The 24,306-nt window shown below is 35.9% G+C and overlaps 1 protein-coding gene across 1 annotated transcript in view; it reads left to right on the top strand.

The window, feature by feature from the left end:
• DOK6 (docking protein 6) overlaps positions 1–24,306 on the top strand; it is a 185,325-nt gene that overhangs the window by 86,157 nt on the left and 74,862 nt on the right. The window contains exon 6 of the mRNA XM_009290867.1: positions 17,305–17,443. Coding sequence (XP_009289142.1) covers positions 17,305–17,443 — 139 coding nt within the window. The remainder of the gene's footprint in view (positions 1–17,304; positions 17,444–24,306) is intronic.

Raw genomic sequence — 24,306 nt, 5'->3', positions numbered from 1 at the left:
CCTAATCTAAGAACTCTTATAAGCAGAAACTAATATTGCTCATTATGAGTGATTTATAAAGTGCTCATTGCATTTTCCCTCTGCCAAGGCTCCTCTCAGACTGCTCTAGCATTGGTAAGTCAGAGCAAGTTCCACCAAAACTCACATAACAATGAAATTCTCCACAGTATAATTGAATATGGCAAACAGAGAGAAGAAGGGATTATATACAAGCTTCTTTATCCTAAATTTCTATTGTACCTTCTAAAGTGTTCTGCTTTTTTTTTAGCCCCTGTTTTGAAAATTCAGCCATGATATACACACCTACAAAAGATTTTCTCCAACTGACAAAGAATGCCTGAGCCATTCCACTTTGCTGTGAAAGCTCTAATTTTGATGAGAAAAACAATGGCAACTCAAAAAAGACAATATATGGAAAGAATAAAGTTACCTTTATTAAGTTGTAATTTTATCGCAAATAGATTGAGAAGTCATTGACTCCAAGGACAGAGCAGCAAGCTTCACAGATGAAGTTGTGTAGCATAGTAATGAACAAATTTATAAATACTAAATTGATAGGAGTGAGCACATCACTAATTCATTAATTCACCATTGCCTAACCAGTAAATTTCCTTATGAATTTGTACTGAACGAAACGTATGCAGTTAGAAAAACAGTTGCCTAAAGTTTGTCCAGTTAACACAAAAGACATACAGCTCAGAAGGAAAGCCATAATCTCTGCGGTATCTGTAGAAATGGCTCATAGTTGCACATTTACAACCCAGAGGGTGCAGCGTGAGTTTTCAGCTGATCACTAGATATTCAATATCATTGATATAATTCAAATGATACAAAGCTTTTTAATGAAATCACTAAGAATTGTATTGTGTTTGCCTAATGTACTATCAGACAGCATGTTATGTTCCTTCTGATGATCCTGAGATAACATGAACTGTGCCTTTCAGTTGAAGTGCACAATTTGCCTTCTCCCTTTGTAACACGGTTGTATGTCATAATCAAAACAGGGCTTGTTTTAAAATAAGTTGAGACCAGCCGCCATTTTGCTTTCAGATGGCTTTACATCCATGCTTGAGCCCAGAAGATTTGTTATTTACTTACCGTATTCTAATTGTCCCTTTTTCATACATATGCTCTGCTGTAAGCATGCATTGTTGGATTAATATTCCGTTGCTGGATATGACTAATGAGGTTATTACTGTGTAATGTATAAGCAGAGAAGAAGCAGACAAAATAATTCATACATTCTTCATCACATTAGGATTCACTTATTGTTTCAACTCTACATTTTATCCTTTGAATTCCACAGTGAGCAATAGCAATAATTAATCTCATATGGCAGTTCTGACTAATTTGAGATGCCCCAGCAGCAGGTCCTTTTCTCTCCAAGAGTCATAATAACATTTAACCTTCTATGTCAAAATACAGAAGGACTGAAACATCCCAGATTTGAAAAGTAAAAAAAAATAAAATTAAAAGCCCCCTTTAAAAAATATCAACAGCAAAACTCAGAAACTCATGTATACAAAATGCTAATAAATTTCATAATTCTTTTAATTTTTTATATAGTTTCCATTTACAATAAGTGCCAGGGTGTCTATTTTAGCAGTTAAATACTGTTGCTTCTCTCCCCCTGTTTGCATGAGCTGATTAAAAATGCTGAAAGTGGGCACCTAATTATCTATACAGACAGTAGGAGAGTCTTAAACACTTCACAAAGGACAATCCAGAAGGCCACATATTGCACAGAGAACCATCTAGCTAACAAGAATGCTAAGCACAAATAAATACTCCTTTTCTCCAAAGCTTATGAATGTAGTATCATCAGTTGAGGAGGAGGTTTGAAATATCCTCTATGCTGCGGCTGTGTACTGTACAAACATAGAAAGAAGTAATCAAAATGCAAAGGCTGGAATTTGCACAACAAAAGAGCCTTGTTCATGAATATGTAGGAACCTGTGCAAACCCAGGCTTGCACATAGAACACGAAGCATTGCGGAAGCATAAAGGGGCATGGTTTTAAACATTTGTAGGCTTCATTTGTTGTCAGGAATTGTGGTTCCTCGGCTTCAGCTGGCACGTAAGTTTTTTTCTAAAGGTCATTGTAGTGTCTGAACAGTTGTCTCTTGTATGTCTCGTGAAAAACTGCAATGGAAGCTTTATTTTTCTCTCAGTCTTGGGTCTTGATTATACTGGAACCAAGTTGAGTATAGCATGACTGCCAGTCACTACTCATGAGCTGAGAAAGCTGCTTTAGCAGGCTTGTCTTGGAAGGTTTACCTAATATCCGACTAATTCCCCCTGTTCTCTCAGATAGTGTTAATTCATTGTTCTCACAAATAATAAACTCACTTATAAAATACCTACTGGCATCTTTTTGTTTAACTTTACTAAGGTGTAGCTTTTCTGGAGGATGAGGGTACCCAGTAACTTCTTTGCTTCAAAAATAGGTCAGTAGAGTGGTTTTGGCCTTTACTGTCAGTCACAGATGTATAGCAGTTCCAGAAGTACTTCCATATTCTGGATATAATAATAATGTGAGAGCAGAAACTCTAGTGTGGAAATTTCCATGGTGATTCTTTTTTTCAGTAGCTGTATTCTGGCTTTTCATTAGTAAGCTGAATGCCATTACCAACAGAGCTTTATATATGTATATTATATATACATATATCCAAATATATATGTGATCTCAGTGCACCCAGGACTGTGTTGGAATATGTGAGTAACTGTGGAGGTTACTGACTTTTTTTTTTTTCCCTATTGCTGTAGTTTTTTACAAATTTTGTTTGCAAAAATCAATCAATAATCATGAAGGTAATATTTTAATCCATTAACTTAATTATTTAATCATTAATTTCATTAATTATGTCATTAATTAGAAAAACAAATTCTGCTCTTCTGTAAAAAGCTATAGGTATCCAAAACCAAGACAATGTTATTGAAAGTAAATTAATGGGGAGTTTGCATTCATTTGCTTTTTGTGTTAAAATGATTTTTTTTTTTTTTAAATTTTATGTCCATACAAACCAGAGAATACCTAGGATATTTTGGTTGAAAACTTTAAAACATGCTAAAAAACTCTGACATAAATTCTTCACCACTTCTCAACAGCTGCACCCTTAATGAAATCCAGGTTAGTTTTGTGAATATTTGTTACTAAGACAAATACACACACAAATATGTTTAAAGACTAATATAATATAATATAATATAAAATGTGTTTTTCCCTAAATAGCTATATAACTAAATAGGAAGACCTGAAAGAACTGTCAAATTGACCATTCATGAGTAATTCCTTTAATTTTTTAGATAGTGGTGGTATATGCTGATTGAATACAAATCCATGTGATAAATTTCAGGTTTTGTTTTCACAAAGCGTTCTGCTAAGGAGAAAACAAGCCTAATAATTGAAAACCATGTCACAATCCTCCTACCATTATCATACATTATGCCCCCCACAAATATTTTACTGCAACTAAGTGACACTCACTCTAATTTAAATTAACTAAAGAACTATCAAAATATTGTCGCATAGGGGAGATGGAGAGCATTTTACAGGCAGTGCCTGCTTAGTAGCGTTCTAGAAAAGTCAGGCTATTTTTGAGGTCTGTTTGACTGGTCCCGCAGGCTCTTTTAATCTTCCACTTATTTATAAGGTACCGAAGGAAGGTTTGTCCCTTAGCCCTTGTTAGACGAAATGCTATTAGCTACTGTGTCCCTCCTAATAGTACTTCTTTGCTATCACAGTAAGTTATTACTATTATTGCACTATTAATAATGCTGTACTCTGTGGTGTGTGATATATTTCTGCTGTGAATAGTCATTTGTCACATATTTTCTAAAAAGCTTCTGTCTTATTAGAAAGAGGGGAGGGAGAGGCAGCATCTAATGGAATCCCTCAATCTCAGAGGCTCCAAACATTGTTTGATCTTTCTGACTTTTTGGAAGAAAACTCAGTACTATAATTCACTGAGGTGCTTCATCTACTTGATTATCCTGTCAGTGGCCGAAAAGTCAAATATAACATTGCACTCGCATGACTTTCCTGAACCAGTGCAACAAAACAGATTTTCACATTTAAAAGATTTTTTTTTTTTTTAATTCTCTGTCTAACTTAGAAAATGTCCCTCCTTTAAAATAATACTTTAAATGATCCCTGATACACTTTTTGAAAACAACATTTTAGGATGACTGACAGGAGAGATTTTATTTTCCTGAAATGTGTGCCATTATGGCTGAAATGTCATTAAGTTGACTGTAAAAGTAAATAAAAATTATCATCACTTATTGTAAAAGTGCATTTATTAGCATGCAGTATTTAAAAACTCAAAAAAAAAAAGAAACTATCTGACCATAAGTATCACTTACTGTCAGGAATGGGATTGAAGGACAGAAAATTTTAGTCTAGGTGATGATTCAGTGGAAAATCCTGAAGTTCTTTCAGATGATGATTGAGGGTGCCAAACCTTTATTTAATGAAAGAACAGGTTGGATCATCTATATTTCTGGTGACTTACTTATCTAAGAGTACTGTCACTGCCGCCAGAGAATAAAGAGTGACAGCAGTGATGCAAACCAACACTGGTATGGAGAGGATCATGAGGACCACACGAGTGTGCTAAAGCTGTTTTGCGCACACAGTGGACAGCAAGAGGACCAGCTTTCTGGGACTAAAAGAAACTCAAGGGATTGATGAAAATAGGAGGGAAGGTTTTGGGGGAGGGGACAGAATGGGCTAAGCACATGGAATAGGAGGAGATAGGAATGTGGTGATGAAATACACGGGCTGGTAAGACAAAAATATATAGGGAGGGACTTCTGAGTAAAAGCAAAAGGTAGCTGGTTTTCTGCTGGAAGACTGTAGCAGGTTCTGGAATAGGGTAGCATTTTAGGAACAACATCTAATCAGAAAGTGTGGAAGATCTGAGCAAAAAGTAGCAAGAAGAGGTTGGCCAGGATAAGTGCTTGTCATTGGCAGATGTTGACAACACCATCTCAAATATTTCATTTCACAGGTACTTTGCCTTTTTATGGGAGGTTTCTTTAAGCCCCGTTGGACCAAGTTCTCAGAGAGAAAAAAAAAGAAAAATGAGCATGATTAGCTCTCAGCCTTAGAAGCGCAGATGAAATGGAGGGCAGCCAAGACAAAAGTGTTCACTGCATGTGGAAGTAGTGTCAAATAGCTGGTAAAAAGGACCATCAGAGAAATTAGAGCAGAAATAGTAACACACAGAAATAGAAATGTATATTAGCATTCATCTTGGGACTAATATTCTGTCTATGATATGAAGGATACCTATAATATGAATGTTCCAGAGTGAGAAAGTGAGGAAATACCTCAAAAGACTTTTTAAACATTACCTAGGATACTCATAATGGTTTTAATGGCATACATGAAATAGCCGCAAACATGCCCAAGCTGTTATGTGTACATGTCCAGGGAAGGCATGGTCACCTTTTGCTGCATAAGAATGCATATGAATATCTGTTATATATAATTCTGCCCATAAGGGATTTGTACCCTTTCTCTTCTGCCACCTATAGTGCTTCCTTTTTGGATAGCTATATATAAATGTCTGATGAAACCAGTAGGTATTGCATCTATAGTTCATGGATTTTTTAAACCTGGCATACAGAATCATGGACAGAAGGGATTGACACATTCCAGTGTTCAGAGCAGTTCCACAGCTGTTATAAATTTCTTATAAAAATATTACTAAGGCAGTATAAAACAGTAGAAGCCTAAACAATGAAATATTGAACTAGACAAGTAAACTCCAGTGTAAAAGTAGCTTGTTAGAGTTTTTTCACAGCAAAAGATGATTGCTTTTTTCATTTTGTTTTCTAACAATGCCCCGAGTTACCTGGAAAGAGAGCAGGCATGCTGTGCTCAAAAATTTTATGCATTAGGGAAGATGCATTTCATACTTTTAGATTCTACTATCCCAAATTTGTTTTGTAGTCTTTGTTTTTCCCCTCTTCTGGTGGACTTGTCAAGGTGCATTTCTTGTCAATTAGTAACTTCTTGTGCTACGCAGAAAACTGGTCTGAGGGAATATTTACCAAGAATAGATGGTGGCACATACACACAATGACCACAGTTCTTGCCATTCTTACTTAAACCTTTTGTTTTAAGCAAAATCCTCACTAAAGATAGGATAAAACATGTCTTTATCCAGTACAGCATCAGTAGTTTCATGCAGGACTCATAGTAGATATTCAACTAAGAGAACCTGATCAGCGTAACTGTTTGCTGTTAATAAGAGGTGGAAATGCACATTTGTCAAAACATCAGAAAATGGCTAGCTACTGCATCCCATGAAGTTTTAGAAAGAAGATATTTCTTGGAAAATATGTGGGGAGCCCAAGTATGTAACTATAAACTGTAAATACTGCTTTCTGCTTATTTTTCATCCTTTTGCATGCTTTTCCTGTCCTTTTTCTGCATGATTTGACACGTGATTCTTTGTGAGGATTTTCTTTTGCAGGACTTTCTTTTTTTGTTTCTTTGTTTTCACACTCCTTTTATCCACTTGTACCTTTTTCTACCCACTTGTGTAATTGAAAGGAGTGTCTTTTTTATGTAAAAAAATTTTACAAAAAATATTTTCTGGGTTCTTAAGCCCTTATCAAGCTGCTATTTACCTGAGCACAAACTATAATTGATTTTAGCTATCAGGTTAATGAGAAATCCTCACAGAGAGTTTTCCCGCTGCTGGAAGCACTAACACAAGGATATCATATACACAATCAAAGTTGGAGTCAGAGGTGCCAGGTGAATGCAGTGCGAGTTGTTTGATCCATAACAGAATTGCTGCTGTTTGCAATTGAGAGAACAGGGAAAATCTGTCCACTTCACTTCAGCCTGGCTTATATCAAAGAGGAAAAGTTAAAGCAAGTGGGAGGGAAGTCATGTTTCCTCTCTACATCAAATACCACATGTAGAAAATTGGTGGAAGTTCAATGAGTGTTTTATACTTGTGGTGGGGGCTGTACATTTTCTGTCATTATTTTTTGATGTTATGTTATTGCATATCCAGTTTACCACCGAAGGCATTATTTGACCACTTGTGTCTGTAGGCATGTCTAGTTAAAGTTCAGACCAGAACGTGGCCTTCAGCTAAGATCTTCAGTTCTTATTGTCAGCACATGAGAAATCTCTCTTTTTTTTTTTTTTTTTTTAAAAAAAAAAAACAAACAAATCCCTGCCTTGTCTCATCCATGGTGCCTTTGTCCGTCCCAGGGGTTGCTGCTGTGGCAGGCTGCTCCCAAACTGGAGTTGACAACCTGCCAGTTTTGAGATTAGTGTTGATGAGTCCTTGGATATCATTAGCATATGTTAATTACTCATTAGTGTATGTACATAGCATGGTGAGTGTCTCTGAACCAACCCTGTGTGCCCATAATATTTGCATATGACTTTCTGAAAATTCCTCTGTGGCCACAATGGTCAAAGCAGTAGCTCTCATGCCTTGAAGATGGAGAGAGTGACATTGAAAGAAGACAGCAGTGTTTAAATCCCCATCACAATAAAATCATAGTGCACTGAAAGTTTCAGAGTGTCTGACCATAAATGCTTTAACTGGCCAAAACCATTATCAATGGTGCATTTAAAAGGGGAAGGGACAGGGGAAGCACTTGAAATGCCTTGTTTTGAAGTAGTCAAAACTCAAAAAAATCAGCAGTGCTCAGTGTGTTCTCTTCATTATTTCTTTGTACTTTGTGTGTCCCACTTTGAAATGAGTGAATGCAGCATTAATTTTCATAAACTAGGAAAACTGATGTTTTGAATACACATTATAATTAAGTGTGATTAATTCGCTTTTTTTCCCTGGTTCTATGGTTCTAAACCTGGCTCTATATTAGTTCCTTAATAGCCTTTACTTCTATTGTCTTGATATTATTCATCCATCAAAAATGTTAATTGTATGTAGTCCATTCCTGTTCAGCCCTCCAGAAATTTTCCCTCCTCTCCTTAAGTGGATATACTTTGATCAAAATGCAGGAAATACCTGTTTCCTATGCTTGCTGTCAAGATAAAAAGGAAAGCAATGACACAAACACAGTATCTGTCTGCATCATGGCAGGTGCAATGTGTTTCCAATAGCATTCTATACATAGGTGAGAGGTTATTGAGGCATTATAGGACAAATCGTCTTGTAGATCATTTCAAATGTGGCCCTATGTTAAATTCTTAATATCATATTTGTTGGTATGTGCATATACAAACCTGGTTTTTATTAAATCTTTTTAGTTTAACTTTTAGGTTGATCATGATCAATTACTCCAAATATTGTTGACACCTTTGCAATAGTGTCCAGTGTCATAGCTTCTGAGCACCCCAAGTTCCTCAAAGATGAAATAAAATTAACAATTATACCTATGCAAATTAGTTCCTTGGCTGTTACTATGCTAACATCTGTTAACTGGCAGATGCCTCCTTCTTACAAAACTCATTACTTCCTGAGACAGGATCGAGTGGACTTGGCAGTGTTAGGTTTACAGCTGGACTTGATGATCTCAAAGGTCTTTTCCAACCTAAATGATTCTGTGATTCTGTGATTCTATGATTCTATGAGTAAGTTCAGAATTGTGTCACATTGTGTTCAGAATTAATTCAGACTCTAGCGAGTATCATCTGAGAGGATTTCTATCCACAACACCCTGGTCAAGGAGTAGTCCTGAAAATAACAGTGACTTTAGGGCTCCAAAAGGAAAAAAAGAAGAAAATAAAGATTCTAGGTCACTAAGTTTTATTGCTTCTGTTGTAACAAGTAGTGATGTGCTGCTAGAGGGCTCCTGTATTATCACACTATCATTTATTTTAACCAGTAATGGCCTTATTTGGGTTTTATATCTAACTTTTTTTTATTTGTCAAAGTGAACAGTATTCATGTAGATTAATGCTGCTTTATCTGTGTTCTGCTACTAAAGACAGTGAGAGGAACTAAGTAATATTGTTATGGGATGTGTTTGTCTTCATTGGGGAATAATAGCTCTTAACAGGGTGGCAGAAGTCTTTTAGCAAATATCTGTATTTGAATATGATCCCAGCTTCCAGGACTTGGAACTTATATCCCTCTTCTTCAAAAGTGAGATGAAAAATAATAGCCAAACCATGACGAGTGAAAAGGTTTCATCAAAAAAATTTAGCTGTTTGTAGTCTTTGCAATCTCTTTATTTTTCTCAGACCAATGTTTTTCATTGGTCTGTTTGTTGTACAGCCAACCATAACTGCTGTTTCTGTGCTAAAATGATAATAGTAGTATATGAGTTCTTGGTTTATCTTTCACAGAGCTAGTAATAATAGATACTCATCCAAGACACTGTTAAATAGTATTTCATCATTATCAGCAAGACCTGAGCTTTACAAACTAACAGAACTAATTGTCTAACAACATTTTCATGTTTGTTATATTACTTAAACTGTCAAAAATGCAAATGTCTTGTGTATTTAAGAACATGTCAACAATTGGTTTTATTATCCTCTCTGTTTTTGATAAATTCCCTTTTTGTGTAATTTATATGATTATTTATTTTTTTAAAGAAAATATTAAGAGGTCAAAAGTCTCTATAAAGTGGGTTGTTTTGCATGTACATATGCATTAATTACCTATGCTGATTTCTTAAATAATATGAACTGAATACTGACACAAGAGGGTAATTTGCATGTGCAACCTAGAATCCTTCTTCCTTAGAGGTGATAAAGCACAAACAGCACAGTTCAATCTTCCCCATCAAAATGTCTAGGTCATGTTTTATGAAATTAGTCTATAAGCAGGAAGAGACAAAAAATGTAGTTATAGTCATAGTAAAGTATTTGGGATTCAACTTCTTAGACTCCAGAAAATTGCTTCTCTTATTCACTATAGTTTAGTTTCTCAGTTCTAGGAAATAGAAAACAGAGCCTCTGCACAGCATGTTTACCATTACATACAGATATATTTCATAATTACACGTCAATCTCCACATTCTACCTTTTATGCATGACTTCAATAAAGTCAGCTTTTCCGCTTTTTATACTGTAACTAGCATTGAGAATGGGTTACTATCTTTAACTCTTCAGCACTAGTTACATTTATTCTGATATATTAAAGTAATTGATATAAATAAGAACATTTTAATGAGAATAGATGGGAAAACTTGGTAGCAACCAAATAGAAGTGGTCTGAAACAAGTCCCAGACAGAATCCTCCTTCTTATCAAAACCAAACCTCGGGAAAAAAAATAAAATACATTTTTTTCCACTGTGTCTTATGATGGACAGGGATAAACCCTGTGGAAATGAATTAGAGAATTACAATGCTAGTGGACAATCATTGATATAGTCCAGAGAAAGACACAGCCTGCTTTCTGCACTTCCATTAAGCAAAAAGTGGAAAGTATCTGACATGCAGGAATGGGTTAGTGTCCCTGAAGCTTTAGCGGTGTGATATATGCCCCACTAGTCTAAATGTGCTATCACAGAGGGCAGTGAAGAGACAGCGACTGTAGAGGCAGCACAGGCAATGAGAAGAAAAAATATCCCAAGAGGCATAATTACCACTAGTACTGCACAGAAATCTCTCCCATCTGACAAAACAAATAAAAACCTGTTTTCATGAGAAAATTTTTGTTTACGTTATATTATACCACTTAAATGGTCATTTGGTTTAGGCAGAAAAAGAAATAATCTTATCAGGGAAAAAACACTATTCACACAACAAATCTCCCTTTCAGCGGGAAAATTTGTAGGGTAATGCATCTCTCTTCAGAAAGACTAGCAGCGTATTCATCAGACTAGCATATACGATTTTTGTTACCATGACTGCATCTAATTTTTTAAAAAGATGTGCAACTATCACTTGGAAAGTATTAAGGTCCTCTAGGAAATATTGGAGAAGGATTGCTGGATTCCTCTGAGTGATGCGATCCCAGCTACCTGGGAGCAAATCATCACTCATTTCCACTCCATCTCTAAGCATTTTCCTTCTCAGAATTGTGAAATTTTGCCATAAATGGTCTTAATAGGAAAGCTGTTTTGATGGCATGAGGGATCCTTTAGTTCTTTTAGTTGAAAACACTGAGGATGGCTCAAGAAATACAAGATCTGACCTTGGACAAATCTTCAGGGCTAAGCTCCATAATCAAATTTCTGAGACATATCAGGGGTGTGGTAATACGCCATGTTCCCTGTATTAACTCAGGCCAAATTCAAGGAGATTCCACATGAAAGCAAGCTAATTTAAGATTAAACATTGCTATCTATATCTCGTGAGCATGTGCATGTGTGAGCGGAAAGTTACCCACCTCAGCTGAAGTGCAACAACATGACAATAAATGTTATGGAGGAATGTCTATAGCCAGCAATTAGTAGTTATCATGCATATTTACTTTTTTGTGTTGTATATTCTTGCCAGTAAACAACCGTCATTAAGAGGGGTAGGCAGATGCCTCATATATCATATAATTGTCATTATTTGCTTCTCAGATCATAAAATTGCCGGGATACCTGTTTGACACTTCAGATAAAACTCTGGAATGCTGACAGTAAAGCATGGCAATCTAACTCATTATTCACGCAGAGTATGAGTAACAGGCCACACTCAGAAGATTTAGAGAGTCTGTGTCTGCTTGTTCTGGATGTTGCCCTTTATCTCGTTGCTGTGCTTTGTGTTGGCGATCTTCATTTCCCTTTCACAGATTTTTCATAGGACTTTTTCCCCACTTTCACCGACCTTGTCCCAGCTTTAGGTATTTCTAACCACTTCTACTGTCGAAGTTCTATACCTGAATTAATTACACTTTGTGCACATTTCCCACTAATTGTCTTCTCTGTGCTTCACCCATAGACCTTTCCTAGGTCCCATACATATCCTATTTTTGTTGTCACCTTTTTTCTTATTGATTCCCCTACCAAATGTATCAATTTTTTGCCTGCTTTATTGTAAGTTAGGATTCTTATCAACATTTTCTTATTTCTTCCTCTGTTTTTCTATCCTTTCAACATAGAAATTGACTTACAATTTTATAAAAACATACATAGTTTATTTTACAGTTGTTTTGATAAGCATTCCTAGGTATAAAGGGAGATTTTTATCTAAAAATGCCCCAGCCACAAAGAATTTATTTGCTTTCCTTGCTTTTTTTCATTTTCTCAGAAAAGAACAACTTTGGGAAGAAGCAAGCTAGCATGTGTTGAAGGCTGGAATGAGCAAAGAATTTGGACCCTCAGGGAAGCTTTGCATTCATTTCTTAGTGAGGTCTACTGGTTAGCTAGCCTGTCTTAGTGTATGCTGTGTGTAATGTCCTTGCACACAAAGAACAGGATTTCTGTCAAAATGGCTTAGCTCAAGTTGGGATAACAACAAACAAGGAAAGAACAAAAGTTAGGTATCCACAAGAGAGAGCATGTTTGTGTGTCTCCTCTGATAATCTAATTAAATTGCAGGCAAAATTGCTAGTTTCCACCACTTTTTAGAAAATCAAAGCTGTACAACATAAGAAATAAGTGTCTCAGTTCAGAGTTAAACATTGTATACCAATTAGTTCTTTCCTGACTGTCAGTCACAGCTTCAAGGCTTGAAAGAGAGGCCATCTTCTATTTACTGCTCATCTTGTGACAGTTACAGGTCTGGTCCCATATGTAGCACCTTCTTCAGCATACAGGAAAAAAGCACTAGCTAACTTCATTTCTGGGCCTTGAAGCGTCTGAGTAAACAGCTTTTTCACATTAAGTGCAGACTATGCAACAGCAATTGCATCCAGTTTGGTACTGGTAACTTTTAGCACTCTGATTACTGGACAACACCTATTCATGATCTGTTCTCATTTAAAAATTTAAAGTCCATTTTTATTTAAGGAACTAGAAATGCTAAACTACAGTAGTAGTTCTTTATTATGTATTAGTTATTAATAGCTATAGTTATTAATAGTAAAAGTTTTTATGATTTTTTCAGTGCCTATTTGAGAATGTTTAACTTTTTTTTAGTTATTTGTATGTAGTTTTAAATACTTTTGAGTAATGAATTTACAAATCAGCTATTATTTCTTTAATGCTAAATTATTTTGGGGTAAAAATAAATCATTCAAACCCATTAAAAAATTAGATTTAGATATATGAAGAACTAAAAATTTTCTAGTTACAATTGTCATTTATCCTTTATTTTAAAACAAGGACTTATAGCAAATAATGTTTCTGAGTATGTCAGTTTTCAGACAACCTTCATTATTGTGAAAATGCATTTTACCCTTAACTGAAATAGTGAAATGAGGCTGAGATGTCAAATTCTTGTCCTCTCATGCAGTTGCTGAATATTGCACTGTTAAACTTTTAGAATATTTCAACCATGACATAAGAGCATGAACCTCTACTTGGGAGAAAGTACCATATGTAAATGGTGGTCAAATCAAGTCAACAAAGTTTCCTTTTTGAAGGGAATTCTACAAGGTTAATATATAGTATTGATTCTGCTCTAAGGGTCTGAAGTTACTGTAGTGAGCAGAGGCAGTGGGAAAACATTGTGTGAATTTGGGAAATGTTGAAAAAAATCTGGCAATACTAGTGGGAAAATCTCTTTGGCTTGACCAGAAGCCCTACCTTTGAGTAAAAGCAAGAACTTTCACTGTTGATCTCTGAATCCAGTTTGTCCTGGGCCACAAGCTTAGCTCTCACCTTCTCCCAGCTAACAATGATGGTTGTGAAAAGCTGTGGCAGTATTTTAAGAAGTAAAAAAGTTATGATGATTTGCAACACTGTTTATGTACTGGTTTCATTATCTGCCCAGTTATGTCATTCTGTAATAATACAGAAAAAAATGCACTTTCCTATTTCAGTCAAAACACTTCACACATTTTAATGCATTGAATCTTTAAATAAACTAAAGCACAGGTTAATGACATTCCTGTTTTAAAGTTGGAAAACACAGAAATAGAGAAGCTAACATCAGCATTTTTCAAGCATCCGCAGACTGTTAAGTCTCTCATTGAAAATTACAGTATACAAAATCAGTGAAATTTTTTGACAGTGAAGGTCATACTGAGTTGATTGGGCTGCAGTGCATAACTGTGAGAGTATCAGGAAAAGAAGAGGCCCATAACTTTCTTGTGTCTTTTCTCTAAAGTCATTCTAGGAAATGTAAAACTTATGAAGATGTTATTAAATTAACATAAAATTATAATCAAGTTTTTTTTTATTAAGTATCAAAAATGTAGAAAACTTGCAGAAAAGCAAAAAGTAATAATTATGGCAAGTTTTGATCTACAATTTGGAAAGGTAATTTTTCATTTTAAAAGCTTGGTAAAAAACAGAGTTTTTTAAAGGTTTTGAGAAAAGTTTCAAACAGCAATTACTTGATTGATTTTAAAATATAATTCATAGTAACCAAAAAAAGGATGCAACTAAGCAACCATGTGTGCTTTGAACATAGAGAAATTTGAATTTACCTACAGTTATTTCACTTTCAGTCATAATAAAGCAACTCATTAGCAAAGCTAAACCTCAAACTGTAGCTTTAAATGGACAGTTATCTGGCATCTAGTAGAGGCTGTAAAGAAAACAGTTTATTTGTTCTGGTGACAATGTTTTGACTAAATAGAACAAGAAGTGTGTTTCAGCTCATGGGCTTGTCCATTCCTGTTGGCCAGATAAGTAAAGGTCCTCTGGTTTTTGGGCAAAACTCTTAAGCTTAGGAGAGCACATTTACCCCTTTCCCTGTCGCCGACTCCATCATGCTTAGGAGTGCTTCTATTTCAGTTTGTATTTCCTTGTTCTGGAAAGACTGAAACTAACCCTAAAACATAGCACTGCTCTTGGTGTCGTAACTAGAATAGAATAGAACAGAACATAGAAAAGACTTGAAAAGACTAGAAAAGACTAGACTAGATTAGACTAGACTAGAAGATTTAAACTTAGATTTTCATCTGAGTAAAGCAATAACATCCTGTGGAGCTGAACAGGAAAACTTCACTATGGCAAAGGGATTCATCTCCTTGGGAGACTGATTGCTAATATCAAGTTTAGATGGAAGAAAGTTAGTTTTATTCTAACAATTTTTGCTTTTACAGAGCTCAGACATGCCAGGTACCTGTTGCTTCATTCTTGGGGCCTTTAAGTCCTGTTAAACTTCAAAGCGAGTCAGGGGAATTCAGCAGTTTAAAAAACGATGCCCATAATTCTCTTCCATCTCCAGCTTTGAGTGGCTGTGTGCATATCATCCATCATTAGCCAGAGAAGCCCACAATCTGGACACAGGGAGGCTGCCATCAATGGCTTTCCGATGTTGGCATGACACGTCTACCATGGTCACCCGTTGCGGTTGGGAAGCAAGGCCCTGTGGCGGTGTCCTGTGCAGTGGTCGAGGTGCTGGGGCAGTGCCGCAGCCCACACCACTGCCTCCACCTGGGGCTCACGCAGATGGTACAGACCCTGGTCTGATCAGCAGCGGTGGTGGCTAGGTTTTGCTCTGTCAAAACAAGCAGCTTAACTCCTGAATCTTAATCACGCCCCGTTGCCCGCTTCCTTGTTTTTATCCCTGTAGGATTTTTCATCCTCTGAAACCAACAAAAAGATCATATTTTGCTTCAGTTTCTGAAACCTCATCATTTTTTCCAGACTTTCCATTTCACGCTGTTTGAATTTTATTAAGATCGCTTTACACAAAAGCAGAGTACCAGCTATACGATGCCCTGAGGGATCTGAAAGGCTGTTGCCATAATGTTGCAAAACTCTGGAGACATTTTATTTCCACCAGAAGCTCTTTGGAGAATTGTGGCTAAGGATATAAAATAACTTAAATATTTACATCAAGGATCTTGATCTCTGTTGGAATTTAATACAAAAGCTTTTCTTTTTTAATCTATTAGTTGGCACACCACATTAATACTGATCAAATAATACCTGTCTACAAAGTGGATTGTATTTTCTTTACATCTTGGGGTGGACAAGACTATTTTTATTCCAGAATTATGGATATATCCATATGGATAATATCGTGAATCATCTATTCTTAAGACTATGACTTTCTTTTCAACACCTCAATTGATCATTACTAAGTATTTTCACCAAGTATTTTCCAGAAGCACCTCTGTTTTATCTGTTTCTGCCTCCAACACTTTCTGTTAGAGTGTTAGACTATTTGGGACATGTTTTTCTAAAATGCTTTGTCATTCTTGGGCTTTCTGGGACCATGTTGAAGGTGTGGAGATATTAAAAAAAATATATATATCCTTAGCAATAATGTAAACAACCAAAACATTAAAGGAATATGGTATTTTAAGGCAAATCAAAATTTTTCTATTGTTGAAGAATGTTATGCATCAATGACTCAAGTCAACAATTTTCTATCACAGATAACTGAAAATCTTTACAGGAAGTATCAGACCGAATAAAAAGGATTTTTTAATTTGATTTCTAAAATTGCAAGAAGAATTCTATAAAAATACAGAAATCAGACACTGATAATGTAATGGAACTGCTAATATAAATATGGCGAATTGCACCGCTGTTTAACACAGTATATATCCTTGAAGTAACAGTCACTCAATAACCTAACATTGTTGTCTACTCACATTTTCTATATTTCCCAGCCCTCTTTGTTGTTGCATTTACCATATGCCACTCTTCCTCAGAATAATATCACAACAATATCACAGATAAGGATAATAGCAGTTGCTCTCTCAAAAGAAGAAAGTAAATTTTATTTCTGGGTGTTTTTTCACTATTTAATCTTCTTCTATTACAGAAATACTGTTCCTATCGTCAAACAGACTGAATGGCTTTTGTAATTATCAAGATAGCTTTAGATGCTGCCTCACATAAATGTACTAACAGAGACAGTTATAATTTAACCCTCTTAATGCTGTCTTTCAATACAGCTTCTTTGTAGTAATCAGCCATAATAGCATTTTTAATGGGTCAGTGTTCTCTTAAAATGTCAACTTTTCAAAGTCATGATGTGCTATGTACTTCTGGCATCAACTGGTTAAGAGAATTAAATTTAGCTCCCACTTACCAGTGCAGACATTTGAAACAATGCCATAAATAGCTGACTGTATTACCTCAAGTTTTTATTCTATTATAAGGCTTCTTTTTCACTATCCAGAAGATGATTAAAACTGAATTCAAAGGTTACGTTCACGAAGATCTGCACATCACTTGGAATATGTCGCTCTTCAATGGTAAAAATAACTGCAGATGTTCAGAATCCCAGAGTTTAACTACAAAAGTCGACATTTTCTACTGCAAGGTGTGCACTTCTCATAATAGTTAGATAAAAATTACACGGTACTAATTTTTTTTCCTTCCGTTCTGCTTAAATCTCACTGCAGGATGTGTGACACCGGAGAAGGGCTGTTCACCTTTCAGACACGAGAAGGGGAAATGATATATCAGAAAGTCCATTCTGCAACACTGGCAATAGCAGAGCAACATGAAAGATTAATGATGGAGATGGAGCAGAAGGCACGGGTAAGGACCCTTCACCAAAATCTTTAAACTTATAAAAAGAAGTATGGAGTAATGGTAGTCCGTGGGTTCAGCTGTAATGATGGTACTAGCCGTGTGGCTAAGACAAAACAGACTTTCGGATTTATGTATTTTCATGGTCAGGGATTTTCAGCGTGTGCTATACAATGATCTATTGTTGGTGTCTTTTTGGAACGGTGAATATCATTAAACGTGAGATCCATTGTTACCTTGTTGAAAATTGTGGCTCTATTACTCAAAGATTAAACCTTTAGCTGAAGCCAGCTGTGAGTTGACTATCGATGAATAAGTGTTATTTGGTCCTCAAGGCCTCACAGGTGGAAAAAAACAAAATCCAGTATAAATACTCCTAGATGACAGCAGACATGTTCTGTTTTTCTCAACCCCCGAAAGAAATTACTTTCCCTACACTATAATAAGTACCAATGCAATGTGAGTTCAAAAAGAGCTATTTTTTAATTTTAAGTTCAGAATTTCCAGTTTGCACAAGTTATCTTTAAGCGACTACTGAAAAGTTTGGAGTTTTTTAAGACAGAAAGAAAAAAGAGTGTTCCCTGTATGCTTAGAAGTAGAGATGGTCTTAAACGATCATTCTGGAAAGCTAACTTTCAACTGTGGTTTGAAGCTACCTTTATATCCACCAGAGAGAAAAGACATGGGGAGGCCAGGGAACCTGGTCTGCATGCTTTTCTTCTCAGAAGACCATGATTCTCCACGTATCTTTGTCCTTAGAAAGAAATTTGAGATTAATTGCACCATTTCCAGTGGTCCGTTCCTTCCTTCCTTCCTTCCTTCCTTCCTTCCTTCCTTCCTTCCCTCGCCTACCATGTACGTGCCTACAGTCATGCAAACATGACTTATATGATCCTCTCCCCACACACTCCATCACTGTCAAAATATTTTGCTCACACTCCTGAGAGAAAGGTTCTTGCAAAGGGCAACTCAAAACCCCAATGTTCAACTCCTCCTAATTACTCCCCATATAAGTCTATCTTCTTCTATTTACTGAAAAAAAAAAAAAAACCCAACCAAACATGAAAAAGGCTTCAACTTCCATGTCAAAAGTCTGTTATGTTGAATGCTCCCCTCAGACTCTGCATGTTTCTAGGTAAGATCTGAGACAGGAAGCCATAAAAAGTGACTTTTTTGGTGGTTTATGAAGAAAGGTGGATGAGCTTTTCAATAAAACTAGACAAAGTAGGATCATTTGCACAATAGTTGAGATGCGCGAAATTTGGACAGAAAAAGCAGAAAAAGGAGAGTTCACAATCAAGGTTAAAATAAGATTAGGGACACAGGAGCAATTGCTGGAAACTACAAGACAAGATGGTAGAATAAATGGAAGAGCATCTGAAGTATTTGCCAGCATCTGCTGGCAAAAACCAACTGCATTCTGCTGGGCAGAAAGTGATTGAATAATAGTCCAAAATCAGGAAAAAGCATCATTATAAATATGTTTGCTTTTAAAGTGTCTACACCAGTAAAAGAAATTAGAGCATTTTCATGCTGCCATAATAAGTGTTTAGAACAGGATTATACAGGATTTTCCTTTCATGCAACCACCACTTTCAGGTCTTCCACCTATCCGTTAACAGCTTTGTTGCTTAGCAAAGCCGTTTCCATTCTGCCATCAGATGACTTCCTTGAAACCTCATTTATGAAGGCTGTGGCCATATGGTACGCAATATCAAGCTCTGAGAGGAGGCTGAGAAATAGAAATGACTCATCAGCCATGCAGTATATCATGTACTTGGCTCCTGGATGAGGCTGCGCTGTGATCTGCAGAGGAAGATTGGTAGAGGCCTGCTGTAGGCTGCGTAGAAGCTGTGGGCTGTGTAAAAGAGGCTGAAAAATCTGTTTATTTTACACTTCAACTAGTAAGCTAATGTTGGTTTAGTTTTGGAAGTTCTGCTGCTCCTGACTGATGGGGTGCTGAACATTTAAGGGGTCATCCGTGTCATCTGCAGCATTTGAGTTGTATTCATATTAGAAACAAATCTGAAGTTATTAAATAGACTAAGTATATGTTATTTTCCTTTTATCAAGTATAATTGCTTCTCCGATATCTAAATCCAACAGTCTCACCAAATGCCTATGTATATTTTTCCATAAGATCTGAAATTGAAATACCAGCAAGAGTATATTTTTAAATCGGGGATCTAGAGGCCATAAATGTCTTTTAGGTCTTCCCAAAGCTTGAGCTTTGATCCTTTGTATCTATAGATCTATACTTGGGGTTTTTTGCTCTTTCCTGATCCTTTCTGTAATGAACATCTCATTTTTAATAGTTTAAAATTAAATCTTTTTTTTTTTTTTTGGTCAAGGTGAAAATGAAAGAAATTTTTAAAAGTAAAGAAAGCTTAATGGTATATCCATTATTATACAAATCAGACAAAGGGAAAAAATGTAACAGTAATTAATCTTTATTTCTTCCTTCCGGTTATTAGAAGTTTTATATTAGAAAGAACTCTTGAATATTTGTGTGTTCTGTCCTAAATGTTAAAATATTTTAAGTAATTAATACAGTGAAGTTTCATTTAAATTTTTCTGGATTATAATAGTTTATAATCTAGTATTATAAAAAGTGAATACAGTTTGTAAAGGAAATCAAAGTGCGTTTTTTACCAAAGCAACCTTGAATATATAGATTATGGTTAGTTCTCATAATGAATATACAAAGTGCATCATCTTACTGATAAAAAAAGCAAAAAGACACAAAACACACAAAAAACAAGGAACAAATTCTGGCAGAAGAAAAAAGGTAAAATTAGTTACTGCTGCCAGAGACTTAACAGATAAAGGTATTGCAGGCAACCACAAGCCACATTTACTCCATTTACGGAAGTCTCTGCACACAAAAATGCTGCTTCAGAATACTAAGCAATAAATTCATTTTTATGCTAAGAATCCATTGCTCAAGCCAAGTAACATGCCGGATAACTACGTTAATAAGAGAGAGAGATGAGAAGGAAACTAATTCTTCCCGTTACCTTCGAAAGGGCATGGACTGGAAACAAAATTGTTCTGTGGCAGCTAATACAGTACCAAGTCTGCCTCGTTGTCATCACAAGCAGGGGAAGCCCAGTCAGTTTAAGCAGGCAATTGTGCACACTTTTGTCTTCTGCCCGTTTCCCTTTCAAATTATAACACTGGAAGAAGGACCTGAAATATGGTACCAATAGTCCTTGGCATAGGTGTGGTTTTGAGTTGGTTGTTTGTTTTACTGTGATCAAAGCAGACTGGATTTTATTCAAATACTATGGCAAAGTGGACAATGATCTAATTTAGCTTAGGTGGTCTTCTTGATTGAGTTTGAAACATTAAATTGGCAAAGTGATAGTGGTTTATGTTCACTTTGTTTGGGACAATAGCAAATTTGGGCCAATGCAAGTAATTAAATTGAAATCCTTTTCAGGGAAATTGTTATCTGTATATTCACTTTTTTCAGTCTTTGCTTTTTTAATGGATCAGTGTAATACAGATGATAATTTTTGTTTGTGGGTGGTTTTTTGAGGGGACACGGTAACATGGGAGTGTTTTGTTAGTGGTTTTACAGTATCAACACAACAAATTAAAATGAACAATGACTGGTTTTCTATTTACAATATTTTATTTAGTGCTGTTGTATTATCTATATGAAAGCGTCATCAACTCTGGTTTTGTCATCTGAATAGTCTGTATTCTTACAGGAAGTGATAGCCCCAAGAATAGCATGTATCCCCACTAACTGTAGTCTAATGTTGAGCATGGAAGATGCACATCTGAGTGTCTACCAGGCAGCTCTTCCACCCCTACCCTGTCCCCAGGCTGGTCTGCAAGCTCCTTCCACTTCCCTTCCGTTAGCTCAGGTGCTTATCTGACTCAGGGAGTCAATTCAGTTTGCTAATTTGGAAAAAAAAAAAAAAAAAGCCTAGCTAAAAGGAAGAGGATTCTGCAGGGTTACTAAGCTGAATTGGTTTACAGAGGCACCAGTGAACAATCAGATCTTCCCAGTTATCCTATCGCGAGGAGAGAAAGAAAGAGAATAATTCGCCCTCTGTAAATGCTGAGTATCCTCCTTCAGCCAGTAGATGATGTTGGTTTTGGTGATCTTTTTAAAGAATCTCAGTGAAGATAATTTTCACACACCAGTATATGAACACAGTTGTTCTCAGCAGCACGTGTCTATCTAACCTCTACACCAGGATGACAATGTGCTTACTGTCACATGGCATTGGAATTTAAGACCTGATATTCCTCCCCAATGCCAGCTTTGATCTTCTGCCACTCAGCCTCCACTGAAAACACTCCTGATGTAACTTCTGCACCTACTGTTGTTTGAGTGTATAAAATGGAGCTGTAGATTTTTCACGTTATGACTGCCCATATGAGGGAGGCATGCTAAGGAAGTAGTCATACCTTTGTAACCCTATAAGTAATTTCTTTCGAGAGCTGCCAGTAAAAACCTATTATATAATCTCAAAAGAATAAAAATTAATAATGTGTAAAACAATAATTCTAAATAAGATAGCACTAAAGTTGATGTTAACCAGCTGAAGTTAATCAAACATCAGTAAGGCTGAAGTATAAATGCATGAAGAAATGATAATGGTGCAAGTTTCATAACTTATTATCATAGGAAATATTCTATGACATTTGTTTTGCTTTAGACAGCAGAGCTGTAAAAATAATATCATTTTAGATTGTGATCCTTGTAACATTTACCAGAAGATAAACACCTTTATGAAACACTGTATCTGTATTTCTCTTCCATTCTCATTATTTACAAGTCTTGTCTCTAATATTCAACTTAATATAAGTGAATGAATCATCATGATAGCTTTCTGTCATTTAAAAAAGATAATATCAATGAGTTTATACATTTTTTTTTTAAAGTTATTAGGAGGGAAATAATGAATGTGCCAAAGAAGACAAATATCAGGCAATGGAACTGGGCTTAAGGAGAGGTTGAAGAGGAAGGTGGCTAAGAAAAAAGCCTGCGAGTCATTTAATCTTTCTCTTTCTTATCTGGAACAGGAGGTTAACAGTATTTCATAGAACTGGTCTGAGGAAAAGTATATAAATGAGAGGGTTGTCGGGCATGGTATTAATACGAATGTAAATAGAATGAAGAATATCAATGTAAATTGTCTTAGAATCAGAAAAGAAAAAAAAAACTCTGAGGCTGGAGAAAATAACACCATTAGTTTCATAGTGAACTTTTAATTTAGCTTTGCTCTGTAAACAAGTTTGTACTATGTATTTCTTCATGTATTTTTAACCTGATCACAACCCAAACACATACTCATTGAAACTTTTCAGGATTGAATATCATCAACAAACACATCAAACATTCTAAATTTTCATTTTAAAATGATGGTTTCAATTTGAAGTATCCTACCTTTGCCAAAGCATCTTCAGAGCTTTGTCTGGTTTATGGTTGTTATTTATGTCGGTGTGCAATGGTATAACTATTATTTTCAACTTGTGAAGTATGAGAAATTCAGAGAGACACTAGTGGAGGCTGCCGACCCAAAGATTATATAAAATATTTAGTTAAAATATATGTCTCTTGGGCTCCATTTCAGCATTGCAATTTACTTAATATGACAAAGCTCTTTTATGTTGTAATTCTGCCTAAGTACATTTGGGTTGAGTCAATAACTGGAGGAGAAAATGGAGAAGAAAATTCCAGAGTTCATCCATAGACGATCCCATGTCATGAGACATTGGTCTTTTAGTACATTTTCTTCTGTTTCAAAGTTATGTATAAGCTCAAGTACTGAGGTTCTGAATACGTATGATCATTCATGAACTCATGTACTTTATGTAAGCTCAAGTATAGCCTCAGGTCAGTCATTCATGCAAATACTTAGCTCAATATTGTTCTGTATTTCCAGTCTGAAACTATTGTATGATGTTGCTGTATAATGTTTGTTTAGAAACTTTATAATCCTGTAAAAAGCCAGCTGCTTTATTGCAATACATAGTTGGTGAATTGTTTACTTGGTTCACACAGGTGTTGTGAAACTTATTTTGATTACTGCTTCTAGAGGTCTTTGAAAGTCACAGGTTAATGCTGAAATAGCCTTGCAGTGCTTTTGGCAGGAGAGGACTTCTAGACAAGTAATGCTCACTCTTCTTTGCGGTGGAAACCGATAATAGAAAATGAGGAGTGTTCCACTGCAGGATCAGTCTATTCACTGGCAATCCATGACCAGCTGTAAATATTGCCAAGATTAACAATAAAAACAATAATGCTGACTTCTTTTTCTTCTCCCCTAAGTCAGAATCTGTGTACTTTTAGGTTTGAGTTTTGTTAACCCAGTTCCCATAAGTATCAGTAATTTCCCATAGGGTTCTTGGTTCATTAAGCATATAATGACATTTTTACTGACTCTGATTATTCTCTGAGAATTTTTTAAAGAATTTTGCCAAGCTCTTTTTTAGTCCCTGGGCTCAGAAATCTGTGTGTACTTGGATGAAGTAAATCCTAGATTTGGGTCACAAGTCTATTCCTGACATTCACCACTTCAGGAGAAAGTAGGGGGGTTGTGAAAATTCAGACTTGGTTTCAGCGGCAGTTAATGATTCCTCCAACTGGAGCTGTTTTATTTCTTAATTTTATTTGAAAGAAAATATTTTCTTGAATGTAGACTTATTTCATCGGCATTTTTTCAGGGACTATGTCCTGGTTTCAACTGGGATAGAGTTAATTTTCTTCCTAGTAGCTGGTACAGTGCTGCGTTTTGGATTTAGGATGAGAATAATGTTGATAACACACCGATGTTCTAGTTGTTGCTAAGTAGTGCTTACACTAGCCAAGGACTTTTCAGCTTCTCATGCTCTACCGACTGAGAAGGCTG

Source organism: Aptenodytes forsteri, unplaced genomic scaffold (genome assembly GCF_000699145.1).
Source record: "Aptenodytes forsteri isolate BGI_AS27 unplaced genomic scaffold, ASM69914v1 Scaffold45, whole genome shotgun sequence".
Taxonomy (NCBI): Eukaryota; Metazoa; Chordata; class Aves; order Sphenisciformes; family Spheniscidae; genus Aptenodytes; species Aptenodytes forsteri.
The sequence above is the reverse complement of the archived record's forward strand: the minus strand, read 5'-3'. Positions and strand labels throughout refer to the sequence as shown.